The following is a 15457-nucleotide window of genomic DNA, read 5'->3' on the forward strand; positions in this document are numbered from 1 at the left end:
CTTCTATTTTTTTTTTTTCTCTTTATTTAGCTAAAGAACAGTATTTCATTCCAGGTAGGTTTGGCTCTGCAGTAAGACTGACTAACTGCAGATACTCTCTCCCTTTCCCCCAAAAAGCAAAGTTTGTTATAGCTTTTAGGAAACTGATGCATGTGTATTAACATTAGTCAATACCTGTAGCTAGACATAGTTTTCCTTTGTAGCTTACTAGTAGTTCTGTTTTCTGAATATAAGAGCTTAGCATGCAGCTCCATTTACTTTTTCTGTCTCACAAATTTGCACACAGCCTACCAAAATTATACCTCTACTTAAATTATTTAGAAGGTTGCACCTGCTAGTTCATATTTCAATTGACACCTTTACTTACCTTGTACCTTGCCTTTCTGGCACTACTGTTTTTAAAATGCAGCTCCTGAGCTGCTTTTAAACACAGGAAACCATACCACCATCAAAGAGCTAGTACAACTTTTAAAAAATAAATGTTTTACAAATGAACATTTTCTTGCCTTGCTTTCATGCTTTACACTGGCTGCAGCTACTGCCTGCTCACCCTCCTTGTGTTTGCGAAATCACAGTGGAATGCTTGGAAAAGAAAGCTGATATTCTTCATTAAAGACATTCTGTGGTCACATGCATACAATGAATCAGAAATGCTTTCCATTAAAGAAAATACGACTTTAGAGCTGGGGTGAAAGAGCAATTTACACACTGCTTTAAGCTACAATAAGTCTATGATGTTTTCACAAAAGATTTACTGATGTTGGCCCTAGCTCTTTGAAATATGTTTCTTTCTTTATTTTACCTTGCTTGTCAGGTGTGTGCACTGATTTCTTAATAGAAAAAAAACAATGATGCACTTGCATTATGTTCCTAACAGAACAGAAATGATTGATTGGCAAAATAAACAAGGCAATAATGAATCTATTGATGAATTACAGTATGTGATTTGCAAGCAGGGTTTTCTACCATCGTTTAATATCTAGAAAAATATCTACAATAATTGATTATGACACCAAAGCACTATTTCTTTCAAGTACTACAGGTATATTGTCATTCTGCAGTGGTCTTAGTCTTTGTCTTTTAAGCTGGTACGTTTAACAGCTCTTCTCCTAATGCTGTGTGATGTATCACTGAAATTTGCAGCAATCGTGAAGCTCTTCATGCCCTCATACTAATACGTTGACTTGAATATGAAGAAAAGACAAAATGAAATACGAAATAAGGCAGCAATTTGTCAGCATTGGCAACCGCGAAAATGTGTTTTAAAGCAGCATAAAACAGAGGGGGATTCAATTTCTCAAACCTGTAGTACCACTCAATTCCTTAATGAGTAGAACAGCTGTATTCCTGCCACAGAGTGACTTCTACTCAACCCTGCCAGCACAGCTTTTGTCTCTGAGTTAGAAGGGTTTTCTTGCCAGCAAATGTCTTCACAGCCTGTTTATAATATGGCCACACATGCAGTTTAGGTTTGTTTATGTACCGTTTAAAAAATGCTGTTCCTGAAAAAAATGGAAGAAAAAGAATTAAATTAACCAAAAAAGTGCTACAGACTAGCTTTTTGAAATACAGCTTCTGTGCTTTCACTTTCTATCAGGTTATCAGGGAGATGCTGCATAAAATTATTCTAGTTGTTGAAGTCCTTGTCCATGAATATTTTAATTGTTTACTTTAAACTGCTAACAGTGATTTACTCTGGATGCAGGAGGAAAAAAAATGTATTTGTAGGCTTATTGGGTATTTAAAATGCAAAAAACACTTCTTTACACTTCAGTAAATACTGTAAAAATATTAGCATTTCTTTAAAAACTGATTTTTTTTTTGTATGTGTTTTAAATATGTCATTGGGAGATCTTGCTCTGCAGACACTAGGAAGTCTTAGTAGAATTTCATTCTAGTCATCTCGAAGACTAAAGGTTATACAGGTATTAAATCATTAATTTAAAAAATAGCATTTGTCTGGTGGCTCATAGAAATATTCCATGTAGTTATATCGTATGTGTTACTTAGACATTTACAAACGCTAGATAACATAATGCGTGATGACTGTTGGGTACTTTTTCCTCCTCTGAGGAATCTGTTTCTCCTATGTTTCTTTGTTTTATTACGTTTTTAAGTGGCATAGCATGTATATATGTTCAAGGGAGAAGCTTTTAAAGAATACATTCAAAATAGTGAAGAATAATGCATGGGAGTCATTATCATCCTATATGAAATCTGTAATTAACCCAAATTTTTTCTTCATTTTATAATGCCACTTAAAACGAATTATTCTTTCTCTCTGCTGAAGACGGTACGACTTAGCAATATCTTCTAATCAAACCGAAGTTGAGTAGAGAACACGAGAGCTTAGTTCATGGTTTGTCTTAACTGGGATTACTCTGTCTTTCTTTCCTTCTTGGCTATCTTTACTTTTGCAGGAGTTCACCATTTTGGCTGTAAGTAAAGTTCAGTGTCTGAGCTAAATCACAATGTACCTCCCAGCCCTGATGCACCTTCTTCTAGTCTCAGTCTTTTCACCTTTGTCCAAGAAGAACCCACAGGTCCTTTCAGCTTCTCTTTGTTTTCTTTGTCACCCACCCTCAGTTCCTTACTGGATGTTTTTTCCCGATATGTTTAGGACGTTTTCTTTCACTGACTCTGGGAAATGGTGGAGGAAACTTTCAATGTGGTTCATTTGTTTTGTACCTTTTATTTAAGCTGTGACAGTAATACTGTTACTGTGGCACTGGACATTCAGTAATCAGAATGCCATGTCATGTAAGCAAGTATTAAACTTCAAATGCTTCTGTGACTTACACCTGCTCCTTCCTCTTTTCCCTTGCTCTTATCCTTGGCCTAATGGATGCAGTTTTGATAATGTAGCGAGATTTTCTGTTGTGCTTGATCTAACCATGTGGTTGTGAGGTATGAGTAAAACATGGTTCTGTCAAGCACCATGGAACGTCACGCAGCTTTCTACAGCATGGCAAGCTGCTGAGGCTTCAGTCAGGATCACACATTTTTTAAATTAAAGCTTAAAACAGGGTTTTCAATCTTACGTGTATGAGATGATGTGGAGCATCAGGACTATTAAAAAAAATTACAGAGGTTAATGAAGTCTGGTCAACAATACAAATTTGTCACAAGAGAAAGAGAAAAGGTGGCATTCAGGATCTATTTATTCTTGATACAGAGAAAGAAAATAAATTCTCAAAGAATCAGTGACATTTGTGTGATTAGCTATGAACAAGGCTAGATTGGCTGACAACATAATCAGCAGAAAGTACAGCTGTGAAAAGCTCAAGTTAATGTTATCCTGTTATGTGAAGTTGGTCACAGTTTCTTTTTCCAGCATATCTTAAGCCCCTATATTTAACCCTCTTTACAAGCCCTTGTGTCTGTTCAGTATCACCAAGTTTATCATACATTTCCCAAGTTGCCCACCCGTTATCTGCTTTGCAGACATCTTTTCAACCTTCTCACAAGAATCAAATCTTATACTTTATTGACTCGGTATCTATATTTTGACTTGACTCTTCCACAGGCACTGAAGATTACAGATCCAAATTAAGTGGAGACTGCTTTGCAGATTTGGCTTGCCCTGAGAAATGTCGCTGTGAAGGGACCACAGTGGACTGCTCCAATCAGAAACTCAACAAAATTCCTGATCACATCCCCCAGTACACTGCAGAGTTGTAAGTTGAACCCAAAAACTAACTAAAATTTTCAAATATAAACCCACAGATTTACTTTTTTGAACAACAAAAATTAAATGTATTCTCTGTGGTGCACTTCAAAGAACCAGAAATTAATAAAAATTATTAATGCATCATTTCAGTACCATGCAACCTTAAAAACATATGACTATGTTACTAGTTCTCCAGTACGTGAGCTACCCACTTGGATTTTTTAGAAAGGTAGTGAGGTTTATTTTGCTTTTTTTATTTTAACTACAAGAGCAACTAGGACATCCAGTAACCAAGGGTCTGGTGTAAGTGCTACCTAGGCGTTTAATAGAAAGGAGTTGATTCTTTTTATGCAAAGCACACATTGTGTGTGTCAGGCAGGAGCCCAGAGTAAGATAAAGCAGACAAACAAGACAGAGTTGGGTTAAGAAGATCAGATAATAATACAATGAACAGAGATGAGCAGAAAAGAAGTCACAGATTATTACTTGCTTAGTAAATGCCATATGGGAATGATTTGTAGGCATTACAACTGAAGTGGTCTTCAAGGAGGGATTGAAAGAGAAAATTAAGACAGCTTTACAAGGTTTTCCCATGTGCAAAGCGTAGTATGAAAGAGAATGCAGAGATGCTTGAAGGATCAGCAGAAAAAGGAGATGAAAGTGGCCATCACTGGCAGAGCAAAAGCAGGAGGAAATAGCTGGTTTTCCTAGGAGATTTAATGTGAAGAACAAGACAAAATATTGAGGAACAAAACAGAGGGACTTTGATTTGATGTAGTAAAGCAGGGACAGAATTGTGTGGAGACAGGTGTACTAAGACCAAGTTGTGACCCACAGGGGTGAGACGTGCAACAGTATGGCACATATCTTAAAAGGTAATCAGCCTGCAGCTGTCATCAAAGCAACAGTCCAGCAGCGGAGGTGTGAAATAATGACATCATGCTTCAGGATTTGAACTATTGGGTCAGGAAAAGGAATTTGAAACTGAAATATTGTGTAAATAGAGATAGAGATTTTTGTCTGTCTCTGAGCTGGGAGAAGTTGAACTTAGTGATCCTCTAATTACAAATATGAGTGGTAATTCTAGTTGTACCCTGAATGATGGCAAATTCAATTGAAAAAGTGGCATATGTTCACACTATTGGTGTACTGTTCCTAAAGTACTGCCATAGCAAAAAAGATTGATACACAGTCTTAGGTAAAGGGAGATAGATTTCAGTGGAGAAATACATTTTTTTTTTTTCATATTGGATTCACTAGGGATATAATACAGAGGACAAAGAACCAAAAAGGAGGGAAAAAGAAGGTTTTAGTGTGGAGGAAGGTCCACAAGAAGACAGAAAATACTCATGAAATGTATATGATGTTATGCTATAACATTTTGAGATAAAATTACTGGAAGAATAAAAACTGATGGAATGAGTAGCAGGTTAAAGTGTAGGAGGAGATCATAAAGTAATGGTTGTAAAAATCATGGTTACGGAACCAAGAGATGAGAAATGGAATTGTTGAAGTGATAAGCATGCATTGTCTTGATTCTTTGCAGGATTCATGTTTAATTCTCTCTGAAGTAATAATAATCTTAATTTAGTATTTTGATGATTTTATTATTCATTTATTTACATACAGAAGATAAACTGTCAAGTGTTTTCTTTCTATAATTATAATTCATACATATTAAATTCAGAATAAACAATTAAATCATCAAGCCTCATCTGCTGTGTATCCTAAAATCTCAAATTTCAATCAACGAAAGAATTGTGTTTGACTAAAACACAATTCATATTTGGTTACAGCACTTCTTTCAGAAAACATCCACATCTTTGTTAAAGGTATCAGTGGATTAAAAATCCACCATTTCCCTGAGAGTATTACAGAAATTAATCATATCCCTTCACTTCTGTTAAAATCTTTTAAATAGGAATTTTTACTTCCAGATGAAATCTGCCTCTCTTCAGTTTCCATCACTGCTTGTTTTATATTTTTTGCTGTTAAAGAGCCCTCTTCTATCCAGCACTTTATCCAAGTCAGATGGTCTTAAACTGTAACAAAGTCACTATTCAACCTTCTTCTTGATAAGCTGTATAGATTGTTCTTCAAGTTTTTTGAAGTAATAAAAAGGGGGATAAAGGGGATAGAGAAATTATTTCTGCATTTTTACACTTCCTCTAAACATCCAAGTGCCGTAGCTAAATACCCTCTTCTGGTATTTGCCTCACTGACACAAGAGTTGCAGCCCTTTCTCTTCTTCCCTCCTGTTATTCCTGGTCTTTGATGCACTGCCTTCATTGTTCCTCTTGGGACTTCCCAGTCTAGTTCTAGGGCCACTCTGTGATTTCCAGTTTTCAGTGTTTACTGGCATATATGAGAAGAGCATCTAGTTAACCTTTCTTTTCTTTTACCCACAAAATTTGAGATAAAGATACTTTCCAGAGTCAAATGACTTTCATGCTTCTTTAACAGTGATGAGGAAAGCTAGATTATTCTCTGCAGGGTGTTGTTTGGAGCTGAGGCTTAGCTTGGAAATGAAGATCAAAAGTGAGGAAATATCTAGATTTCTGTAGATTTCTCTGGCAAATATTTATGTTTCTCAAATAGTTTGTTGGGAGACCTGTGATATTTTTAAGTCCAAGGACATGGGAGAAGAAGGGAGGGCAGGAAAAGTATGCGGCTTCTTTTCATCCCTTAACTTGGGAAGTTTTGAAAATAGTATGAATCTTGTAACCTCCAAAAGAACTTGTATCACAGATGCCCTAAGACGTGGCACGCTCTCAGAAGGATACAGGGAACAAAATAAATATTTTCATAATCTGATAGAAGAATATAATGCAGCTTCATTGGCACTATCATAATATACAGTATGCAATGTGCAATTTAATGGATTAAAGGTAGTGAACTACTTTTGTCTGTTTTCATTCTCTAATAGGTATAGAGAAAAATACTGCACTAATCTTGAGTTCAAGAAAGTATGTAATGCTTCTTTTAAATCTACTTTTAAAATGACCTCTTAAAAATAATTTCTTTCTATACTCACATCAACTGGCAACTTTGATTTTTCCGCTCAAGACATGGTAGTGAACAAGAAGGAAGTTTTCTGACAAGGAGTTTGAAGGTGGTTTTTCTGATAAGTTTCTCCTCCCTCCTTTATTTGGCCATATGACGTGGCTAGAGTATGGATTGCGTAGATTGCAATAGTAATATTGTCATTAAAAAACATATATTTCTTCAGAGCAGTTGGTTCTAAAAAAAAATCAGAAAATAATAATACAGTTCAAGATACATACGTAATTATAAAAGGTGAAAAATTTTATAAATGAGCCAAGTGCTGTTCTAACTGTTCCTATTTTGTCACTTGCTCACGGTCTTGCAGAAAACCAGTGAAAGATCTGTATAATCTGCCATTGAAGTGTTTGAGATAATGTACAAGCCTGTAAATGCATCCGAGAAATAAAATTTTTTTTCAGGTAGCATTCTTTTTAGAATATAGGAAAATTTAGGAAGCATTTGAGAAATCATTCAAACCAGAGTACCCAGGAGAAACACTAAATAAAAAAAATTTCAGTCTTATTTGTTCAATTTTTGTAATGATTGTACAATCACAGAATCACAGAATAGTAGGGGTTGGAAGGGACCTCTGTGGGTCATCTAGTCCAACCCCCCTGCCGAAGCAGGGTCACCTACAGCAAGCTGCACAGGACCTTGTCCAGGCGGGTCTTGAATATCTCCAGAGAAGGAGACTCCACAACCTCCCTGGGCAGCCTGTTCCAGTGCTCCGTCACCCTCAGAGGGAAGAAGTTCTTCCTCATGTTCAGACGGAACTTCCTGTGCCTCAGTTTGTGCCCATTGCCCCTTGTCCTGTCACTGGACACCACTGAAAAGAGCTTGGCCCCATCCTCCTGACACCCACCCTTCAGATATTTGTAAGCATATATTAGGTCCCCTCGCAGCCTTCTCTTCTTCAGGCTGAACAAGCCCAGTTCCCTCAACCTCTCCTCGTAGGGGAGATGTTCCAGTCCCCTCATCATCCTCGTAGCCCTCCGCTGGACTCTCTCCAGTAGCTCTTCATCTTTCTTGAAGTGGGGAGCCCAGAACTGGACACACTACTCTAGATGAGGCCTCACTAGGGCAGTGTAGAGGGGAAGGAGAACCTCCCTCGTCCTGCTGGCCACACTCTTCTTGATGCACCCCAGGATCCCATTGGCCTTCTTGGCAGCCAGGGCACACTGCTGGCTCATGGTTAACCTGTCGTCCACCAGGACACCCAGGTCCCTCTCCGCAGAGCTGCTCTCCAGCAGGTCTACCCCAAGCCTGTACTGGTGCATGAGGTTGTTCCTCCCCAGGTGCAGGACCCTGCATTTGGCTTTGTTGAACCTCATCAGGTTCCTCTCTGCCCAGCTTTCCAGCCTATCCAGGTCACGCTGAATGGCAGCACACCCTTCTGGTGTATCCACCACACCTCCCAGTTTGGTGTCATCAGCAAACTTGCTGAGGGTACATTCTAACTCTTCATCCAGGTCGTTGATGAAGAAGTTAAACAAGACTGGGCCCAGTACTGACCCTTGGGGGACACCACTTGTTACCAGCCTCCAACTAGACTCAGCGCCGCTGATGACAACCCTCAGCCAGTTCTCTATCCACTTCACCGACCACTCATCCAGCCCACACTTCCTGAGCTTCCCTAGGAGGATATCATGGCAGACTGTGTCAAAAGCCTTGCTGAAGTCAAGGTAGACAACATCCACGGCTCTCCCTTCGTCTACCCAGCCAGTCACGTCATTGTAGAAAGCTATCAGATTGGTCAGGCATGATTTCCCCTTGGTGAATCCATGCTGACTACTCCTGATAACCTTCTTTTCCTCCACTTGTTTGACGATGGCCTCCAGGATAAGCTGCTCCATCACCTTTCCTGGGATGGAGGTGAGGCTGACCGGCCTGTAGTTCCCTGGGTCCTCCTTCTTGCCCTTTGTGAAGATTGGAGTGACATTGGCCTTTCTCCAGTCCTCGGGCACCTCTCCTGTCCTCCAGGACCTCTCAAAGATGATGGAGAGTGGCTCAGCAATGACATCCGCCAGCTCCCTCAGCACTCGTGGGTGCATTCCATCGGGGCCCATGGATTTGTGGACATCCAGATCACTTAAGCGATCCCTCACACAGTCCTCCTCGACCAAGGGAAAGTCGTCCTCTTTGTAGGCTTCTTCTCTTACCTCCGGGGCCTGGGATTCCTGAGGGCCAGTCTTAGCACTGAAGACTGAAGCAAAGAAGGCATTCAGTAGCTCTGCCTTCTCCGCATCCTCCGTCACCAGGACACCCACCTCATTCAGCAGCGGCCCCACGTTGTCCCTAGCCTTCCTTTTGCTGCTGATGTAGTTGAAGAAGCCCTTCTTGTTGTTTTGACATCCCTTGCCAACTTCAATTCCAGGTGAGCCTTGGCCTTCCTCTTCGCATCCCTGCATGCTCTCACCACGTTTCTGTACTCTTCCCAAGTGGCCTGCCCCTCTTTCCACTTTCCATGGACCTTTCTCTTCTGCCTGATCTCCCCTAGAAGCTCCTTGTTTAACCATGCAGGTCTCCTGCCTCCTTTGCTAGATTTCTTTCTCAGGGGGATGCATTGCTCCTGTGCATGGAAGAAGTGTTGTTTAAAGAGCGACCAGCACTCATGGACCCCCCTGCCTTCGAGAGCCCTGGCCCATGGGATTCCTCCCAGTAGCTCCTTGAAGAGGGCAAAGTCAGCCCTCCTGAGGTCCAGGGTTTTGATCCTGCTTATCGCCCTTCTTCCTCCACGCAGGATCCTGAACTCGACCATTTCATGGTCACTGCAGCCGAGTCTACCTCCGACCTTCACATCCTCCACCAGTCCCTCCTTGTTTGTTAACACAAGGTCCAGCAGCGCGCCTTTCCTTGTTGGTTCCTCCACCACTTGCATCAGAAAGTTATCATCGATGCTCTGTAGGAACCTCCTGGATTGCGCCTGCCTAGCTGTATGGTCTTCCCAGCTGATGTCAGGGTGGTTGAAGTCCCCCATGAGAACCAGGGCCTGTGACTGGGAGGCTGCTTGCAGCTGCCTGTAGAAGGCCTCATCAACCTCCTCCTCCTGGTCAGGTGGCCTGTAGTACACACTCACCATAATGTCACCCTTATGAGCCTGTCCCTTAATTCTAACCCACAAGCTTTCAACTCGTTCCTCATTTGCCCCCAGGCCAAGCTCAATGCATTCTACTTGCTCCCTCACATATAGAGCAACTCCCCCACCTCTCCTTGTTGGTCTGTCTTTCCTAAAGAGTCTGTAGCCATCTATGACAGCATGCCAGTCATGCGAGTTGTCCCACCACGTTTCTGTGATGGCGACCAAGTCGTAGCCGTCCTGCTGTGTAATGGCTTCCAGCTCCTCCTGTTTATTGCCCATGCTACGTGCATTGGTGTAAACACACTTGAGCTGGGCTGTCAATCTCACCCCTGGCCTTGGCACTCCAAGCCTAGGCTCATCCCTAGTGAGCTGGGCAATATCCCCTTCCCCCTTCGAACCTAGTTTAAAGCCCTCTCAATGAGCCCCGCCAGCTCATGGCCGAGAATTCTTTTTCCCCTTTGAGATAGCTGAGTTCCACCTGTCGCCAGCAGGCCCGGTGCTGTGTACACCTCCCCATGATCAAAGAAGCCAAAATTTGACCGATGGCACCAGTCCCTGAGCCACCTGTTAACCAGGTGAGTTTTCCTGCCCCTTTCAGTGCTGTTCCCTGCCACTGATGGGATGGAGGAAAACACCACCTGCGCCCCTGATCCCTCAACCAATCGCCCCAGTGCCCTGAAGTCCCTTTTGATGGCCTTGGGACTTCTTTCTGCTATCTCGTCCCCGCCAACCTGCATTACCAAGAGGGGGTAGTAATCAGAAGGCCGCACCAGACCAGGGAGTTTCTTTGCAACATCCCTAACCCGGGCCCCAGGGAGGCAGCAGACTTCCCTGTGGGATGAGTCCGGTCGGCAGATCGGGCCCTCTGTTCCCCTCAGAAGGGAATCACCTATGACAATGACCCTCCTTTTTTTTCTTACTTGAGGCAGTCGTAATTCTTGGGACTGTCTGACTTGTCCTGGGCAACCCCCTGGATGGAGCCTCACCTTCACCCACATCCTCTGTGGCCGGTCCCTCACATTCCAGAGCCCCATATCTGTTGCTTAAGGGCAACTGGGCCGGTGAGGGAGGCTGGGGGGAGATTCGCTTATCAATATCTGATAAAATACCAGATCCAAACAAGATAGTCTTCGAAAGCATGAACATCACTGGAATACACAGACTTCCAGAAAGGTTCAGCTATTGTACCAAAACATGTAAAATCTTACCCACTGTGTTAATAAAATGGGAAAAAAAAAAAAAATCAAGAAACAGAATATTTAGATATCATCAAATGCTTCTTTGTTTACTTTTTTGTTTTGAGAACAACATTTCGGTACTTTTCTTTGAATAAACCAGATACGAGTATTTTTAAGATCCTTTTCATGATCCAGTGATTTACAGGCAACAACTATCATTATTGCCTTTACCAGTAAAGAGCACTGGGCTCAGAAAATAGTGATATTAAGATCCAGAAGGAGGAGATCAGCACATCTCTTGATTTTCAAATAATCTGTAATAATTTGGATTCCTCTGTGTGTGGTATCACTTACTATGATAATAGAATGAAAATGTCTTGCACAATTATTTAACAATTCCAGATCTAAAGAAATCTCCAGCCATGGAAATGCCATGTGATCCATGTGGTCATTCCTCTCACCACAAACTGGTAATTTGTAACTCTTGATGTCCCTTTATTTGTGGATCTACCCTAAGTGATGATACATGAGTTGTGATATCACTATATACACAAAGTTAGAGAGAAAATATGATTTTTGATACAGTTTGAACCAAACACAATACAGTGATTCAGCCAATGCTTCTTTTCCATCATAAAGAAGTATGGAGAAACTTCTCAAACACTGAATATCTTCAAAACACTTGGAAAATTCTTAAAATTGTTCTGTAATGTTGATAGTAGACTAAGACTAGTTTAAATAAAATAAAAATTTAAATTCTACATATGACATTAGGTAGGACTAATTAGCACCACAAATACAAGATTTAGGAATAACCAAGTAGTTCAAGATAACAGGCTATGGTGGTGTTGTTATACGCACTAAAGATGAAGGAGTGCTATTGGGCACTGCTACAAATTTCATTTTGGGATGTATGTTCAGGAGTATGCAAGTTACGTGAAATAATTGATTTACTGTACATAGCTATAGTAAAACATCAGCTGGGAAACTGTGTTGACGACTTCACTTTTAAAGATGCATATGAATCACTTGTAAAAAATTTCAAGGAGAACAAGAATCATCCAGAAAAGAAGACTTCTGAGGAAAAATTGAAAAGATTGAATGCATTTGTGTGAAATGCGATGAAATGCATTGAAAACTTGAGGGAGACACAAAAGATATGCTTTTTAATATATAAAAGTTTGTTGCAAAGAGGAAACAATTGAATTGTTTGCCTTTTTCAGTGGGGTTAGAAATGTTTGCAGTAGAGCACAGCAAGGAAGTATTGTTAGAATCAATAAATGTTTTCACAAACAAGTCATTCTACTAGATGATATAGCACTTGAAAAGTATTTGAAAATGTCAGCATTTATCAAGGCTTGGTGCTTCTGTGATTCTATGGACAGGGGGAAAAGGCTGTTTACAACAAGGAAGTAACTTTGTTAATTGACCGTGTGCAAAAATTTGTTTGATATGGTCCCACTAAAAGTCACACTGTCATTCAGCTGATTTTCAGAGGTGGTAACATCTTTTGAAATTCATGTTACTGGTACTTCAGTGTGGTATACAAATGTTCCGTCTACATCCAAAAAACTCTTCCTCTCTTCTGTCAGTTTGGTTCTGTGCAGAAACTATTGTACAGCCATACCTTCAGATTTACAACCTTAATTTCCCTTCTGGCTATCATTGAGAATGAGCAGGAAGGAAGGATGAATGAGCAGCTTTCTTTTATTTTCTAGGGTTTTTTTTTAATCTTGTCTTGCAATTTCATGGTGATCTTGTCAGTCATTTCTTTTCCTTCCTATTTAAGATCTCTAAATAAAAGCTGGACAGACTCCTTTCCTTAATAAGATGACTCCATTAAAACACAGAAAGAATCTAAGACTCATAATTTCCGTTTTCTTTGCAAGAGAGGAAATAGGGAATACTGGATCAGTGCAGATATTTTTTGAAATATAGATGGTCCCCTAACCTAGCAGCTGCTAAAAGTATACATGCTGGAACAGCCTTGATACCTAGGCAGGAAAGATCAGTATCCAGCTAGTATGTGTTGCTTATTGTAGAACTTCTTGTAGTGTTACAAAGCAGCATTTAATTCTCCCTTAAGCAATATATGTGCATGTAGGTGCAGTGGTCTGAAGATAAACCATGGTCAGAGAAGTGTTTTTAAATTCTTGGGAAGACCTATACAGTGTGTTTCAGTCCCTATCCAAAGAAGGATTGAGCATAAAGTAATTATTTCATTCTTGTAAATAGTGTTCTGTGAGCACGTCCAGATGTCTGGCAGACCCCACCTGATATCCTTTAAAGAACAGTAAACTAATCTTCAGTGGTTTATATGTACTTCTTAAAGAATTTTATTTATAAGTTGCCATGGAATCCTTCCTTAGTTACATTTTTTTTTCTTCTTTTAAAAGAAAAATTAAAAACATCTTCTTATATTTCTCTGCAGTTTTAGTTGAATGATATTTTGTGATCTGCCTTTGATTCTGTATGTCTCATATATGCCTAAGTTTAACTAATGAGAATGTTTATTCACAGGAATTATCAGAATTAGAAATGTCAGTATACATGGAATTGTTCTTCAGCTACTAGTTAAACACCAGCTATTCAGTTAAATCAGTCTGAAAAGTTTACTTAGTGTGGAACATTCTGTACCAATACCTATATATTTTTTTCGAAATTGATGTCATTTCTTATAGGCGACTAAATAACAATGAATTTTCAGTCCTGGAAGCTACTGGAATCTTTAAGAAACTTCCTCAGCTGCGGAAAATGTAAGTGCAACTTCGGTGACCTTGTCTATTCAGATAGCACATTAGCTCCTTGCTGCGTTTCTCCACCTTTCTTAGTTCTTATCTGTCAAAGATGCGGTATATTCTAATCAAAAATCGAGAATGGGTTTAAATAAATCACTGAAGCAGGTTAGAGTTGGCAGCTTTTCTCTATGGGACTAGGCACTGTCAGCAACAACTTCTCATGGTGTGTAGCTCCGGCACCTGGTCTGCAGTGTCCAGTCAGCTGGTCTGTTATGCAGCCACAGCAGGGAGCTCACGGTATAGGCTGCTCAAAAAAGATTCCAGCAATCTTTTGTAACTTCCTGTACTGCTCTCTAACCAGGCAATTTTGCCTCGTTCAGCACATTCAGGACATGCCTTTGATTGTGTGCTTCATTAAACTGTCATTAGATGAGGGGAATATCAAAATTAAATGACTGAGAAAAAAAATGGTTTGATAGCTCATCCGTGTAAGTCCATGTTCACAGTTCATGTTCTAAGAGGAGTTTATAATCTTACCACTTGCAGTTGTTACTAAAAATAAATCTGTGAAAAGCTTTTCTTTTGCTTATGTAAAAGACATATTTGAGGATAGATCATTTAGTTAGACTTAGTGACTTTGTGCTCAGTTTTTTCAGGATTAAATCCAAACATAAATATGAAGCGAAGAAAAATGCAAGCAAAAATAGATCAGATTAATGAAAATGATGCAGTGCTTTGTGGCCATCATGTTACTACCATTTGTAAAAGATCAGTCTACATTACTAGTGACTAAAATCTCAAGGGGAGCAACAGTATTACTTCAACTACTGCTAGCCTTATACAGATCCTTGCTGGCAGCTGGCATGATCAAAATTAGTTAAATACTTATTACTGATTTTTTCAGTTAGTAAATAAAGTTTAAAAAAAAAAGAAAAAAAAAGCACAAAAATCAACTTTGCTTTTCACCTGTCCACTTGAGTACACCTTGCCACTTTGGATTGGGGTAAGATACTTAAAAAAAGAATGTAGGAATGTCTGGCACAGCAGTTCCAGTGCTATGCAGTAAATATCTAGTGTTCTTCACTCCTCAAGGATCTCAGATTACCACTTTTTACAGCTACAGAGTGCTTTTGAAATAAATAAAATACTTGATGTGGCATACTTATACATGCACAAACATATATTAGTTCTTCATATTTAAGAAAAACAAGGAAAAGGGAATATGCTGTCAGTAATTACACATTTTCAGGCTATAAAAGCAGGTTGGTAAATATTTCGTGTCATCTAAAGGTAGTTGCTGCTTTTTAGTTGAGGAGGTGTTCAAGGCAAAAGAAAAAAAAAGGAAGAATATTAATCAGTCTCAGTGTAGCTGTCTGCTGGAACTCCTAAGAGCTTTGAAATCTGTATAATTGAGGAAGGACAAAATTGAGAAAATGCTAATGAAAAGTTAACATTTTTAGCAATGTTGCTCCGTAACATCCTAATATAGTTATCAGTTGTTACAAGATTCTTCAGTTCAGAGAATACTACAGTGAGTGGTTAAGCATGGCTGGAAAGAAGCGAGGTAGTGGTGTTACAGAGACACCAATACGAGTGAATTCTGTATTTTTGTGGAGCTCGTATTTCTCCTGGAGGTTCAAATAGGTACAAAGGTTTTTCTACACAGATGACATTGAAAAATTTGGGCTTAAATGTTTAATTGATTTGATGGTTCATCAGTCATAAAGTATGTGTATGTACTGCATCA

At 39.8% G+C, this 15457-nt stretch overlaps 1 protein-coding gene across 11 annotated transcripts in view; it reads left to right on the forward strand.

The window, feature by feature from the left end:
* The window catches only part of SLIT2 (slit guidance ligand 2), a 271791-nt gene that overhangs the window by 195756 nt on the left and 60578 nt on the right, over nucleotides 1-15457 (forward strand). For 8 of the 11 annotated variants that reach the window (XM_075420615.1, XM_075420617.1, XM_075420619.1 and 5 more), the window contains exons 15-18: nucleotides 31-54; nucleotides 2421-2438; nucleotides 3527-3677; nucleotides 13654-13728. In XM_075420615.1, the coding sequence (XP_075276730.1) occupies nucleotides 31-54; nucleotides 2421-2438; nucleotides 3527-3677; nucleotides 13654-13728 (268 nt within the window). The remainder of the gene's footprint in view (nucleotides 1-30; nucleotides 55-2420; nucleotides 2439-3526; nucleotides 3678-13653; nucleotides 13729-15457) is intronic. The other 3 variants (XM_075420618.1, XM_075420621.1, XM_075420616.1) reach the window with 2 other exon arrangements.

This window comes from Opisthocomus hoazin, chromosome 5, assembly GCF_030867145.1.
Source record: "Opisthocomus hoazin isolate bOpiHoa1 chromosome 5, bOpiHoa1.hap1, whole genome shotgun sequence".
NCBI classification, from domain to species: Eukaryota; Metazoa; Chordata; class Aves; order Opisthocomiformes; family Opisthocomidae; genus Opisthocomus; species Opisthocomus hoazin.